General features: G+C 40.8%; 2 protein-coding genes across 3 annotated transcripts in view; one reads left to right on the plus strand and one right to left on the minus strand.

The window, feature by feature from the left end:
• LOC108436227 (solute carrier family 2, facilitated glucose transporter member 4) overlaps positions 1–6,323 on the plus strand; it is a 31,504-nt gene extending 25,181 nt beyond the window's left edge. For both annotated transcript variants that reach the window (XM_017712582.2, XM_017712583.2), the window contains exons 8-11: positions 1,325–1,429; positions 2,746–2,847; positions 3,967–4,170; positions 5,244–6,323. In XM_017712582.2, coding sequence (XP_017568071.1) covers positions 1,325–1,429; positions 2,746–2,847; positions 3,967–4,170; positions 5,244–5,468 — 636 coding nt within the window. In that variant the 3' untranslated portion in view covers positions 5,469–6,323. The remainder of the gene's footprint in view (positions 1–1,324; positions 1,430–2,745; positions 2,848–3,966; positions 4,171–5,243) is intronic.
• Positions 6,324–6,824: 501 nt separating this feature from the next.
• Positions 6,825–13,588, minus strand: LOC108436228 (Y-box-binding protein 2-A-like). The gene is made up of 10 exons (XM_017712584.2): positions 13,390–13,588; positions 11,298–11,361; positions 11,165–11,198; positions 10,745–10,834; positions 10,396–10,641; positions 10,076–10,161; positions 9,543–9,711; positions 9,181–9,312; positions 8,896–8,959; positions 6,825–7,370 (listed from the first exon to the last, which is right to left on the minus strand). The coding sequence occupies exons 1-9, from the start codon at positions 13,517–13,519 to the stop codon at positions 8,936–8,938; spliced, it is 975 nt and encodes a 324-aa protein (XP_017568073.1). The 5' UTR covers positions 13,520–13,588; the 3' UTR covers positions 6,825–7,370; positions 8,896–8,935.
• Positions 13,589–13,828: the final 240 nt, after the last annotated feature.

Below are 13,828 nucleotides of genomic sequence, written 5' to 3' on the forward strand. Positions count from 1 at the left end.
AAAATACAGTGTTGTGCAAAATTCAGCAGCAGCCCTTTAGTTAAAATCCAGTCAAAACAGTCATTATGTACAAGTTATTCAGCCTCCAGGGAGATTAAATAGCTGATAATCCATTTACATGAGTCAAGGTCAAAGATAGGAGTTTCCAAAACTAGAGCTTTATGAATGATTAAAAGATTAAAAATGGGACTCTTAACAACTATGCAAGATCTGGTAGACCACCATCAGATAAACAGCACTTAAAGCTTTCGTCTCTAAGAGGGAGGAGAAAATCAAGCTCCACTCTTACTTTAGAACTGAAACAAATCCATAGGTGTTTCTGTCTATCCTCTCACTGTGAGAAAATAACTTAATACTATAAGTCCGAAAGGATTTGTAGCTGTCAAGAAGCTGTTACTGAGACAATGATAGCTGCTGCTGCTTGTCTTCTCAGAACAGTAGACTGACCATCCCAGGGTCCAGACCTCAAAATCACAGAGTGTGTTTGGGAATACTTTGTGAGATGCAGAAAATGCAACAAACTTTAAAGAATTAACTTTGAATATGCCTGCAATTTTTTTTTTAAGAACTGAAAGCAAGTATCCTGAAAAGAATGGAAGCTGTAATAAAGGCAAAGGGGATACATATAAAAATTAATTTATATTTAGTTGAGGCTTTTTTAAAATATTAAAATATTTTTGTAAAATATATGTTTTCTGCTTGGAAAAATTAAATACTTGTACCTAAAGGCTGATTTGATTGGAAATGAAATGAAGGGTGGTCTCTGACTTTTGCACAGTATTGTACATTTCTGGAGTATGTCATAACGTATCATCAGAACTTCTATAACAACGAACTGCATGTATCATAAGTTAGGCCAGTAAGAGAGAGCCTGTAAACAGCAACAACCAGTGTTCATAGCCTTTTTAAAATGTGGTCCTACTGCTTTGCTGGTGCATTTTATGCAATCCAGCTATTCACAAACATCAAATAAATTAAATATTTAAATCATGAGACATATTGTGTACCATGGAAGTGTCTTCATCTATCATGACAGTATATTTTTGCCATATCACCCACTGTTAAATGCAGATAAATGGCCCACAGTGGGTTGGTGCTGTGCTATTTGTATCTCAAAATTAACGCTTCACTAGAATAATCAAGATGTTGAGTATTTGTGATATTAAATTCAATGCGCTGCAAGAGCTATTTTTGTGATCTAGAGAGGTCTGAGGAACACCAGTAAGAAAGTTATGCTCTACTCGACTGTCACCTCCAACAACTGTAAATTATGGACATTTATAAACTTCACTACTAAAACACTTCTGTAATTTTATCCCCCCAGATTTTCTACTATTCCACCAGCATATTCCAAAAGGCTGGAGTGGAGAGTCCAGTCTTTGCCACCATAGGTGCTGGAGTTGTCAACTGTGCTTTCACTGTGGTCTCGGTAGTGCCAGCAAACCCATGTCCCATTACTCTTTAACATGTTTTATCTAAGAACAAACAAGATAAGAAGGCAAAATAGCTACCTTGTTACTAGGTCATGACGTTTTAATGTCATTAGGTGTGGAATAAGCAGAGAAGGCAATGTTAAATTATCTTCATTAATGAACTAAACAAAAAAAAAAGGTATTCATAACCCACTTATGAAGATATTTGTGAAATTATAGAATGAGATGTATAGGCATCTTTCAACATATTTCAAAACATTATGTCCAAACTCATGATTTGCAAGGGTGAAATAAATGGCAGTAAACTTTAGCTAAATAAAACTAGTAATAATTTAAAAAGAAGAAATATTAGCATTGTGTAAATACCATTAACTCTTTATGGCTGTCAGTTTTTTTTCCATTGTCTTAGTGAAACACAGTCACTGGGTCATTCCAAGGCAACTCACCTAGAGTCCAGCATGTCATATAATCAAGTGAAAACATATATTGAATTCATGCAATCGTGCAGAACCTCTAAACAATGTTCCAAATGCTTTTCAGTCATTCATTTTTAAGGTTTACCACAGTAACTTCTAAAATGTGTTTCAAGGGTTCTGTAACTGATTATGAGGTGAGCCAAGATTTATTCAGGTATACATTCTAAGAATACTAAAAAACAAAGAATACTAACAAAAAAAAAAGAGACTAGTTTCATGTAGTTTCATAATTTCTGAATTTCTGAACTGAATTTGATGTACTGTTTCTACATTTCTATCAAATATTAGCTATACAATATGAATTCCTGCACGCAATATGTAAAACTACACCACTAATTCAAAGTTGCTTCCCAACTAAAAATCCATTTTGATTTTCTCAAAACGGACCAGTCCTGTTTCCTTCAGACACCTTCGTGATTTAATGCTTTGCTTTAACATAAGGTGTTTACGACCTTTGAGTTGGCATGGAATGACCCGCTGTGGTTTTATCCCTGAAATCTACTGGAATTCCTACTGAACCATTGTGAGTGTACAAAGGAAGAAGCTATTCCACTGAATTCAAATATGCGGTAGTCCTTAGTTTCAGTTCTTAGCCTCACATTTGTTTGGATAGAACTTTTTGTATTATCTGAAAATCATATCTGAATACCTCTTGCTTTATTAAAGAATATGAAGAATGCAAATGATTAGTGTTATGTTATATTCCACTAGGAGACCGTTTAATACAACAGTGTCTCAACTCTACCTAGCTAGTTAGCTAAAAAAAAAAAAAACAGGACAATATATCCACAGTTAATTCCATATCACTTTGCTAATGAACGCTATCTGCTCAACAGCTTTTCCTGGTAGAGAGGATGGGTCGACGGACGCTGCACATGCTTGGACTGGCTGGAATGTGTGTGTGCGCAGTTGTCATGACAATTGCTCTCAACTTATTAGTAAGTCCTTCACATAAAAATAAACTCCTTTTGGTCTGACTATCTGGGGTATCAAGACCAAGCACATATAACCATTGCTGAAGTTTCCAAACATATTGTTCACTCCCCAGTCCTTACAGCCCATACATGGAACATAAACGGCAAAAAATGTGTATTGGTTGTTTAAGATGTCATACATCTGCCTGTTTAACCTACAGAACTTTAGCCCCACTCATTCACACTGAAGTTATAAGGAGTGTTTCAGCCTGGAGGTGCAATACTAGCCAGCCAATCAAATCGTTTGTATCACTTACATCTATCTTAAAGATGCAATAAAGAAAACAGCTTGTTAATTCTCTGGGCTCCACAAACTCACCCAGACATCAAATTCAATGTTCTCTATTTTTGTGATGATACAGCAGAGAAATAGTTCAAACATTTCCTAAATCTATATAGTCACCCTTTCCATTCCACCTCATCGCAAGAGCCTATGTGACTCACATCTGGAGTTATGAGGCTGTGAAGAGGGGTCGAGATACACATCATCTGCCTTGGTGGATTTGTGTGCTGTCTACATTTAATGTGAAACTGACCAATGGATCACAATCACTAAGGACTTACCCACCATGTCCAAAATCCTTCATTCCTCATTCAGTCGTCATCTGAGACAAATATAATATGGCTTAGAAAGAATTTTCAGTTGCTGAAGCTGTTGCAGCAGTTTTCGAAAGTAGCAACAAAGATAATGGAGCATTTTGATATGAAACATATGGGTATCAGGTTATATTCAAGTGCATTTCAAGCTGAATTTAACAAGATATGCAAAAGTTGAGAAAATGCCTCTTGGACAATGGACATCACACAAACAGCAAAAGTGGTCCTCAAGGAAAAGTACAAAATACAAGAAAACTATAGACTATGTTTTAATCCGTTCAGCAGGATATTTTTGTAAACTGCAATGCAAAACACAATGTAAAGAGCAACCGGTGTTTTCAAATTTTGTTAGAAAAATGGCAAAAAATGGATACACTAGGTGTTTAGATTTGTAAACCTCTGAATCACTCTTAGTTGTTGGCTGTTTCTTGTTTTCGAGACCCACCTTTATCTTTTTTCCCTTTGTAATGGTTGGCTGTTCACTAGGAAGGTGTGCCATGGATGAGCTACATCAGCATGCTGGCCATCTTCGGCTTTGTTGCTTTCTTTGAGGTGGGACCAGGACCCATTCCCTGGTTTTTCGTGGCTGAGCTCTTTTCTCAAGGGCCCAGGCCTGCAGCTATGGCAGTGGCTGGATGCTCCAACTGGACTGCAAACTTCATCATTGGCATGGGTTTCCAGTACATTGCTGTAAGTAGAAATAAAATTATATTTTTACTGAACATGTGGCTGAATATGTTTCTCAGTAGTGAGAACTATTAACAGTTAAAGACGATACTAGGTCATTGTCTGTTATGAATTAATTGTAATTGTTATTGCAATATGGTCTTGGGATCAGTAAATGTTTTATCTTGTGCAATGAGCATCTTGACCAGTTCTCACACATTACAGATGAGTTTCTGTGGGTGAATCAGGGCTTTTACATCATCCAGCAAAGGGAAATCATAAGGTCAGAATAGTGCTGGCCAGCCATTAAGCAGGTCATAATACTGGTTAATCTCAATATGGGTTTGATATACTGCAAGGCAGACCTACACACAGACATTTTGGGGGGCAGAGGCTCAAATGAAAAAGGGCAATCTGAAATATAACTATATGCTTTTTTATTGACATCATATGGCAGAAATTCTGATCCTGGCAAACAGACTAATCATGTTTCAGAGAAAGGCAGAGCTAGTGTTAGGCGTCTTTCCCAACTTTCACATTACTGCCTGAGTGGGGAATTGAACCCCAGTCTCCAGCATACTTTGTGTCTATTATGCTACATAACTATTTTGACCAGGGGAGTTATAACAGAGGTGCTTAATTTTTTTTAAACAACAATAAAGAACAAGGTTTAGCAAATTATAAGTACACCTCACTGCCAACATTATGGATGTTTTACAAAATCACAATGTTTTGGAATGAGATGCTGCTTTAAAAAGATCAGTACTATATTGGTGGGCAGTGATGCGTCTATCCATGACAAGGCAGAGCTGACTGAGGCAAAATCTTCACAGTAGAGGGAGATGCCTAAGAAAGACCACATTCGTTGAACCCAGGCTCACCCACAAGCTCTATTCATGGTGCAAAGCTGAGCAAACTGCGCCTACTATACACGCTAACCAAATGGGCAGAATGAGGGCACAAGGGTAGGCTCCCTAGTGGCCTTTCTGTGCACATGCCTGTAGCAAGGCATATCACAGTTCAATGTGCTGCAATACAATGTCTATCCTAAAGCCATACTGTACTAGTCATTGAACATTTGTCTCTCTTTGTTATAGAACCTCTGTGGCCCATATGTCTTCCTCATCTTTGCTGCACTGCTCTTGTTCTTCTTGCTGTTCACCTTCTTCCGAGTTCCTGAGACACGAGGAAAGACCTTTGACCAGATTTCTGCCAACTTCCACCGCCACCCGCAAACCATGATGGACATGGATCTGGACATGGAATTAGACAAGCCCAGTACAGAGTTGGAATACCTAGGAGCTGATGGGACAGAACACTGAAGCCCAAGAGGTGGAAGGAAACCTGTCAAAGAGAACAAAGTCAGATTTAGTTAAGGGGAACTAAATGTACATTACAAATAAGACACAGGTAGTACTTCTGTACTTCTATTGGACAGGGTGTAGAGGTGTTTCAGAGAAAAAAAGACTTTGGAAACTTGGATTTCTGCACTTTATCTGCACAATGTTTTGAGTGTTGAGATGAAAAGCCAGTTATGTTTGTATATTTATACACTGAATTCTGTGTAGATGCTTACTGCTGGTCATATTCATGATGCATATTTAGCTTTAAGCTTTTTTAACAGAATGTGTTTCTGAAATTTTAACAAAATAGTCTAATGCTCAACACAAAGCATTCATATTCTGATGCATTACACTGCACATAATTGCTGTTTTTGCATCATAGAATAAAATACCAGTTCAGAATGCCTGTTTAGAGCAGTGATTCTCAAACCAGTTCTCAAGGCCCCAAGACTGTCCCATATTTTGCTTCATCACAGTTCCTATGCAAAAGCAAACATGGGCCATCTTGCGGACTCCTGAAAGTGGTTTGAGAACCAGAGTTTTTAAAGAGTGATTGTTTTCATTTTTGAAACTGCTAGAGGGAAGAAAAGATGTTATGAAAAATGAGGATGTGTTACATGTCAAGCAATCCAGATATTGGAGAAGGAAAAAGGACCTTTAATTGTGCTATATGGCTCTGTTTTGTGTTTGTAAGGCTTGTGTCAGTGATGTGAATGTTACATGTGGAATTAAGACTTAATGCAAGTTATATATAGAAGCCCTAATTTAACATCAGCAAGAGAACTGTGTGAACAGGTGCCCAAAATAAATAGCAATAGTAATGAGTAACCCATAGTACACTGGTGGAGCCGCATTTCATGTCACTGTCACTAACCTGAAATTCTATTTTGCTGGGTAGGGCACATTCACAAAATAATCACTTCCAGTTCTGACAAGAGTGTCTTGTTTTCCCAAACACCTTCTGCAGTTGCAGATCAAGAACAGATATAAAAAGAGGTCAAAACAAACCCAATTTCTGGCTAGAAGAAGCTTTCTGCAACGCTGATTAGTGATATTGTTTTGTACACCAGAAATAGTGGCAGTTTCACTTTCTCAATGCCAAATACCATCAGTCATTGGATGTCAGCATTTTGGTCATATAAATAGTCTATGCCAAAGTCTCCAGCTCCTAGAATACACAAAGTGGAAGCTGCGTAAACAGTAAAGTCAGCCTCATTCTATACCTGTTGGACAGAAAGATCCTTATGTTCATGCAGCACTCCTAAAACATGTCCTCATCAAACTGTCCAACAAAAACTGATAAAGACCATAAGATGTCAACACAAGAGTCAGAACTGTTTTGCAAACTTTTTTTAATAGATATTTCACTTTGACATTGCACATAATCCCCTCCAAAGAAAAACACATAACACCAAACAAAAGGGGGGGAAAAAATTATAATCAACCAGTTTGTATTTTATGAATGCCTGTAGTAATTCTCATCTGGTCACTGAAAAGGGAAGTGGAGTCACACAGTACCCCTCTTACACTTTCATATATCCCCCCCCCCACCACCGATCGTCAAACTTAAAGGGCCAAACTGGTTCTCATTTCAACTGCTCACACCCATATCACCGAGCTACAGGGGAGATGACGCAAATATGCTGGGCATTTTGAGCAAGTCTATACATTTTTTGTGATCCCCTAAAGATTTTAAAGTCCAAAAGTTATTAATCACCCCTCCTTCCCCTCCCTTTCTCCATCCTGCCATCTTGCACAAATGAAGGGTCCAGACTAAAGGGTACAGAGAAGAGGATTGGGGGTAGGAAAAAGTTGTGTGCACATCGGTTCTGTGTTCGAGACAGGTGAGGTCCAACCACCCCAGCTAACCCACCCGGGGACCTACAGAGCAACACAAAAACAAGAGAAACAGTAGGGTGGAGACAGCAGAGATCAACAAAGCAAATGAGATCAAAGTTTACAGCAGTCTGAAAACAAAAAGGTGACAACTGAAAAGGTTGTCCGTGTTTATAAACTGCACACGCTGATCTACTGCTGTTGAGAATTGAGGTGCCCTTTTCACTTCGAATTCCTCAAAAGGTATTTTTGACTCATTCTCAAATCTCAATTTACAAACGCAATTCCAAAAAAGTCAGGACAGTAGCAGCAACCTGTAAATCCACTTTTTCCCCTGTATTTAAAAGAAAACCTTACAAAGACGAGATAAATATTTTCTCAACTACTTTTTTGTAAAATTTGACCCAGAAAGTTGGGACAGGGACAAGACTATGAACGTTAATTTTTTGTTTTCCCCTGTTAGTGCATGCAAAAGGCCTGTAGTCACAAGTACATGCAAGAGTGCTCCTCCACAGGAACCATTTTTCTCAGCTGCCTAAAACACCTTACTGGAATTCCAGCTTTTCCTTTGTTGCGACGCAATCTCGTAACACAAGCCTTACTGCCTGTCTACTGGTCAGCTTCGCATGCACTTTCAAAAGAGCTACAAAGCAAAACTCAAACATTCTGCTTCAGTCTAGCTTGCAAAGTTGGATCGAGTCTACCAACTACTTTGTGTCGAAAACCACAACTGAATGCCCACAACATTTGATCCCTCAGACAGTACATTACAGCATGCCGTTTGCTGCCGTTTCTGCAAGCCAAGACTATGCACATCTAGAAACACTGCAGACTTCTCTGTACTACAGTTCCTCTGAAACACTTGTTTTTTCACCCCCTCCCCCAAAAAATATAAAAAATAATTTTAATTTAATTCACTTAAAACTGCATCAATAGGTGTCCTTCAGTCCCCAACAGTAAAGTGCTGTTAAAAGGAAAGGCAATTTAACACCGTGGTAAATGTGCTCCTGTCCCAATTTTTTTGGATGTTATTTAGAAGACACACACACACACACACACACACACACACACACACACACACACAGTGTTTTTGTACCATTTTTCAATTCCATTCTATAGGAGAAACAGAATTTACTAAAAATCACCATCTATTACCACTTCACATACCATCAACAACCTTTTTGGAATTGTGTTCGCAAAACTTTAGAAAGACCGATTACCTTTAAATCATTTTTCAAAACAAGCCACTACTTCAGGAACTATGACAAGCCCCCTTATTAATCTTCATTTTAGCTGTAATTTATCCATTGCATTTCAGCTGTAATGGTAAACATACGCTTTGCTTCACAGGGCTAGTTGTGATCTCAAACACCTAGAGACAACCATGATAAAATTAAGTGGGTGAGAGTACAGAGGGTACAGCATGGTGGGAACAACATCTAGCACCATATGGGCTTATTTGAGACCATCTGAGCTTTGTCTTGGACAGAGTTCATGAATGTAGTTGGCAAGGGGGAGAAGAGAAGAAAGTTGTCAAGCTGGACACAGCACAGATTATCTGAGTCCCTACCTCTTCCCGGGGTCAGAAGATTCCTTCCAGATCACAGAAGTCATTCCACAGGGGCAGCAGGCACCTGAGCAGACAGTTTCCATAGTGTTAGATGCACCAAGAAGCCAGTGTGATGTACCACTTGAGTTGGTAACACTGATCACTTATGCTTAGTCTTCCCAGCCAAGGCACATTTTAAAACTGACAGAGCTTCCTTAAGTAATCAAAGCTACAAATACCAAAGAAGTTATCAAGTATTATAAATATAATAGATACTGCAATCTCAAAGCCTACTGGGTGCCTCACCTCAGCCGATTTTGGAGAAGCTGGTTTCTGGGACTGCTTGGGAGAGCCTTTTGGGGAGGTTGTGTCATCAGCTGGCTTAGAAGACTGAGAAGCGGAAGGAGGCTCCGCTGTTTCAGGCTTATCTGCACCATCCTGTCAAGACAGATGGGTATTCAACATTTCTAGGCATGAACAGAGTGACAGTCTAGTTTTCTTTAACAAGCAGCAATAGCAGCCTAAAAATCTCTACTTATAGCAGCAAATACAGGACAAAGGATCAAGACAAAAATACTTACATGACCCAGAACCATCCACGATCTAAAACTTCAAGTACAACTGCTGTTTGTTATGAGTGGTTTTTATTACTAGCACTGGTACTTTACTTTAGAGGTAGTGGAGTCAGAGTTCCTTTGCCTGCGGCGGCTGAACTGCCGGCGAGGTTTCTGGCCCTGCCCATCGATCTGCTCCCCATTGCTCTGGGCCTCTTTAGGAGCTTCCTTCTGGCTCTCATCTTGCTGACCCTCTCCAGGGGGTGGACGTGGACGGAAAGGCCTGAGGATCACCAAAGAGGTTTTCAAAGTTGCTTCAATAACATTTGTTTAATTTTTTTTAATTACTATCAGCCATTTAATTTGTTTAATAATGTTAATACAGAAGCATACTAGCATACTTTCTAGTGAAACAGCTGATTTAGATTTTCATTGATTACAGAGCTAGGCAACAAAGACAATGAGATTCCATCCCACAGGAACCCTTATACTTCCTACAAACTGAGATCACAATCCCATAGAGACATGCCCTGAGGAGAATATGACTGGGGAAAACTTTATTGGCAACTTTGTTCAAAATGTCTAAATAGATTATGTATTCCACTTTGCAGAGAAGTATTAGGTGCTTAGAATCTACCAAGACTCACCTGCGGTATCTAGGTCTGAACCTACGTGGTGGAGGCCTCTGCTGGACACCATCCACTACCTCGTTCTTTGGCTCTCCTGAGTCTCCCTAAACACAAAATATTGAATGAGAATATAGGCTTAAGCCTATAAAATCAAACCAATTAAACAGCCTTAACAAGTGAACTCAATTAAAAGGAAAACTGTAGCAAATACCAAAATGCTAATCCAGTAAAAGCACCATGAAGGGGAAAAAAAAAAAAAAAAAAAAAAAAAAAAAAACAACTACATAGCTGTTATTTTTCTTTACCCTACTCCTTTTCTCGGAGGAATCAAGTCTAACCTCGCCTTGTTGTGTAACCGGTCTGAGTGGGCGGCGATGCCGTGCCCCCGGCTGGGTGGCTCCGTTTTCTCCACCACCTTCTCCCTCAGAAGAGGGAACTGCTGTGTCCCCAGTCTTTCCCTCGCCCGGGGCAGGCTGCGTAATTCGCGGGACGAAGCGTCTACGGAACCTACGCTTGTTGGGGGCATAGCGGCTTCCTTTGACAGGTACTCCACCTGGACCAGTCACATTGGCAGCTTCTGAGCCCTAAGTTGAATGGGACTTGTTAAACAGGAGCTTTAAAAAAAAAAAAGTTACCACAATATAAAATTTAAATAGGCAAACAAACATCTGGTGTCACATGACTTACTTTGGCTGCCTCAACAACATCAAACTCCACAATCTCTCCATCCCCAACGCTCCTGAGGAACTTTCTGGGGTTGTTTTTCTTAATGGCAGTCTAAATGAAAAATGTAATGTTTTTAAAAGCAGAATTTATATTTTGCCAGTTTTTTTCCCCTCATTACACCCTTTACTGCACACAGTCTATATTAAACACTAATCAAAAGCTGGGGGTTATATGGTAGATGCATGGCAATACAGGAGTATTTCCGGAACCATGCCATGATTTTCTTCCTTTATTGACATAAAAGGAAGAAAATCTTACCAAAAAAGTGGCCTGTTGTCTTGGCCCCTCTTTTATGTATCAAACAAAGCATTCTGAAACTTGATAACAACCCCTCACTCCTTACGCTTCTATAGGTGTAGCTTCACCTGGATTTCTCCTTACCTGGTGGACAAACACATCCTCTTTGGTGTCATTTCTAGGGAACAAAGTAATGAAAGTGTATATAGCCAACTGTTACAAAGAACTTTTTAAAAAATATATATACAGTTTTAGAACAGCAAACTGATTCACATACCTGTTAATAAAGCCATACCCGTTACGCACATTGAACCATTTCACAGTTCCTTGCACCAGAGTAGCTGCAACAGCAGAAATGTGAAGCGTTATTAACACTCATGTTATATTTGGGATCCTGAGGACCCCAGACCCTCCTTCAAAAGAAAAAGCATAACACCATTTTATTAGCTTTACACTTAATGACACTCATTTTATGAGAACTTGCACATGATTGTGACCTTCCAGAAGAGAAGACTTCCATCCCAAAAAAAAAAAAAAAAAAAAAAAAATCTTCACTTCAGTAGACAGGAAGAAACTCAACGTGCAACACATTGTGTTTTTATTGAAGAAAAGGTGGTATAAATCACAACATAACATTGATATTTCTTGGGTGTAACTCACTCAACACATCATATATTGGAAGTTTCCACTTTGGATCGACGCCTTCAAATATACAGTACGGTGCAAATGTCTTCGGCTCCTGAGGAGATTTGCGAAGTCGTTTACTCCGATTAATACTAACTAGACATTAATACAATAAGTAGTGATTACTTGCGTCTCTGTGTTTAACCATTTCCAAACCTCTCCTCATGATAACCCAGTTTAACTTGTAGTCTCCATCAAATACTTAATTTGCCAGTCCTTCCTTATGGTAAAACCAGTGCGCTGGTGATTGGGGGTCTCGAGGGAACAAGAATCAAACTTTGATCGTCAAACTAGCTCCCAAGATATGATCATACCCTTACTCTTCCTGCTTTTAGGCTCGTTCTAGCTGTTTATAGTACCTTTACGAGCACATATATTGTGAAGATGGATATAAATGCTGTGCTTAGGTGTCGTTCGCTTCGCCGAGCGAGGGTTTACATCATTAACCTGTTGTCTTCTGGGTTTCAGTAGATCGAGGAGTAAACAGATGGGTATATTTTTCACTCTTGCATCTCTGGGGACCACCAAACGACGAGAAACGAGGAAGTAAGGTCACCCTCGACATGACAGGAGTTAATCACACTGAAGCACGTGAAGGCGCGGTGACTGACAGAGCCAACGACACCCACAAACGCATTATGTCGAGATTTATCTGCCAAAGTGTGACCGACTGCGTTGAGTAACGAAGGCCCTGCGTGTAAATGATTAACCCGAGGTTCTCGGCGTGAGGTCAAGTGGAACAGGCTGTACGGTTACGCTCCTTTGGTGAGACGCCGTCCGCCTGGCATTCAACTAACACGCTTCCCAGTCGGCGGAAAACGCGGTTTGACCGATTTATGGCCTGTTGACTCCGAGAGAAAGTTACTCGGTCGCTTCATAGACAGGATAAGAGCACAAGTGACGAGTTACGGCTTTTCAGCTAGTTAACGAGCCTGAACACCTGCAGGAGGAGAGAAATCCCTGTAGTGGACCGTCGACAGGCCTCGGGATTATGTGCGTCACGCCGAAAAGCAACGCTCAACAAATAGCACACCAGCCTCTGTGGGGACGAGTATGAGTAACACCTTCTTTACAGCCGCCACTCAGATCTTTATTAGTCATGAAGAGAAAGTGAGCGAGTCTGAGAAACACAGATCTCAGGTCCGAGTTCAAAATAAAGACGCCGGCGAGCCTCAAAACACCAGTGAATAAGCAACCAGGAGTAACTGCGTTTGTCACCTTTACAGGCGCGTCTCTGTGATAACCGCACGCAATATCGCCCACGAAGCTACAGTTAGCGTCTTGTTCGAGTTTCCCCGTTCCACCTTAAAATGAAGGACGTAACTGCTGTACTATTTAAGGTGGAACGGGAAACAACTGACTAGAACGTGGCGAACAATAAGCCAACTTCAGCCTGGTATGTTATTCGGCGCTGACTGAAACTACAAGCACGTGGAAGGCGGCTATTCCCGAAATGTGGCAGCGCATGGAGGCACGCTTCAGAAACTAGCAAGCACGCCGGAGAAGTTGGGGGAGAGCTCGTGAGAGGAAAGCGGACAGCCTAAAACGCTTCACTTCGGCTAATAAAGCAAAGAGCACCGTTCAGAGCCAGCGAGCTCGGTGTGTACAAACTCTCCCATGCCGAGAGCGGAGTTTCGGTGCGCGGCGCCTCAGAGCTGAACGCAGTGAAGTGAGTGAAGTCCTACCAATCACTTTTCTCTCCGGCGAAGTCTGCTCGGTCGCCGCTGCTGACGGAGGAGAGCCTTGCACTTCTGTGTCGGTCATATTCTCTGTGTGTCTCTCTCGCGGTAAATCGTTAAGCAGGGTTTCCTCCATCTCCCTCCAACTCGCCAAACTTCACTCCAGACGCCACCTCAAACTTTTTATCCCGAGTCCACGACGGGAATGACCTCCTGAGCTCCGCTCTGATTGGCCCACGGCCGACCAATCAGCGAGCGTCAGCTGCGCGTTCGCTGTTTCAATTGGAGGTCGGTCTGTCTCGCGCGAAACCGAGTATTTACACCAGGACATGGTGTCGGCAATGGGATATGGCGCTGCTCAATCCGCTGTTATCAAATGATTATGAAACGTGCTCTTTATATGGGGGCCGGCACGGTGAGTGGTGGGTAGCGCTGTCGCCTCACA

This window comes from Pygocentrus nattereri, chromosome 2 (genome assembly GCF_015220715.1).
Source record: "Pygocentrus nattereri isolate fPygNat1 chromosome 2, fPygNat1.pri, whole genome shotgun sequence".
NCBI lineage: Eukaryota > Metazoa > Chordata > Actinopteri > Characiformes > Serrasalmidae > Pygocentrus > Pygocentrus nattereri.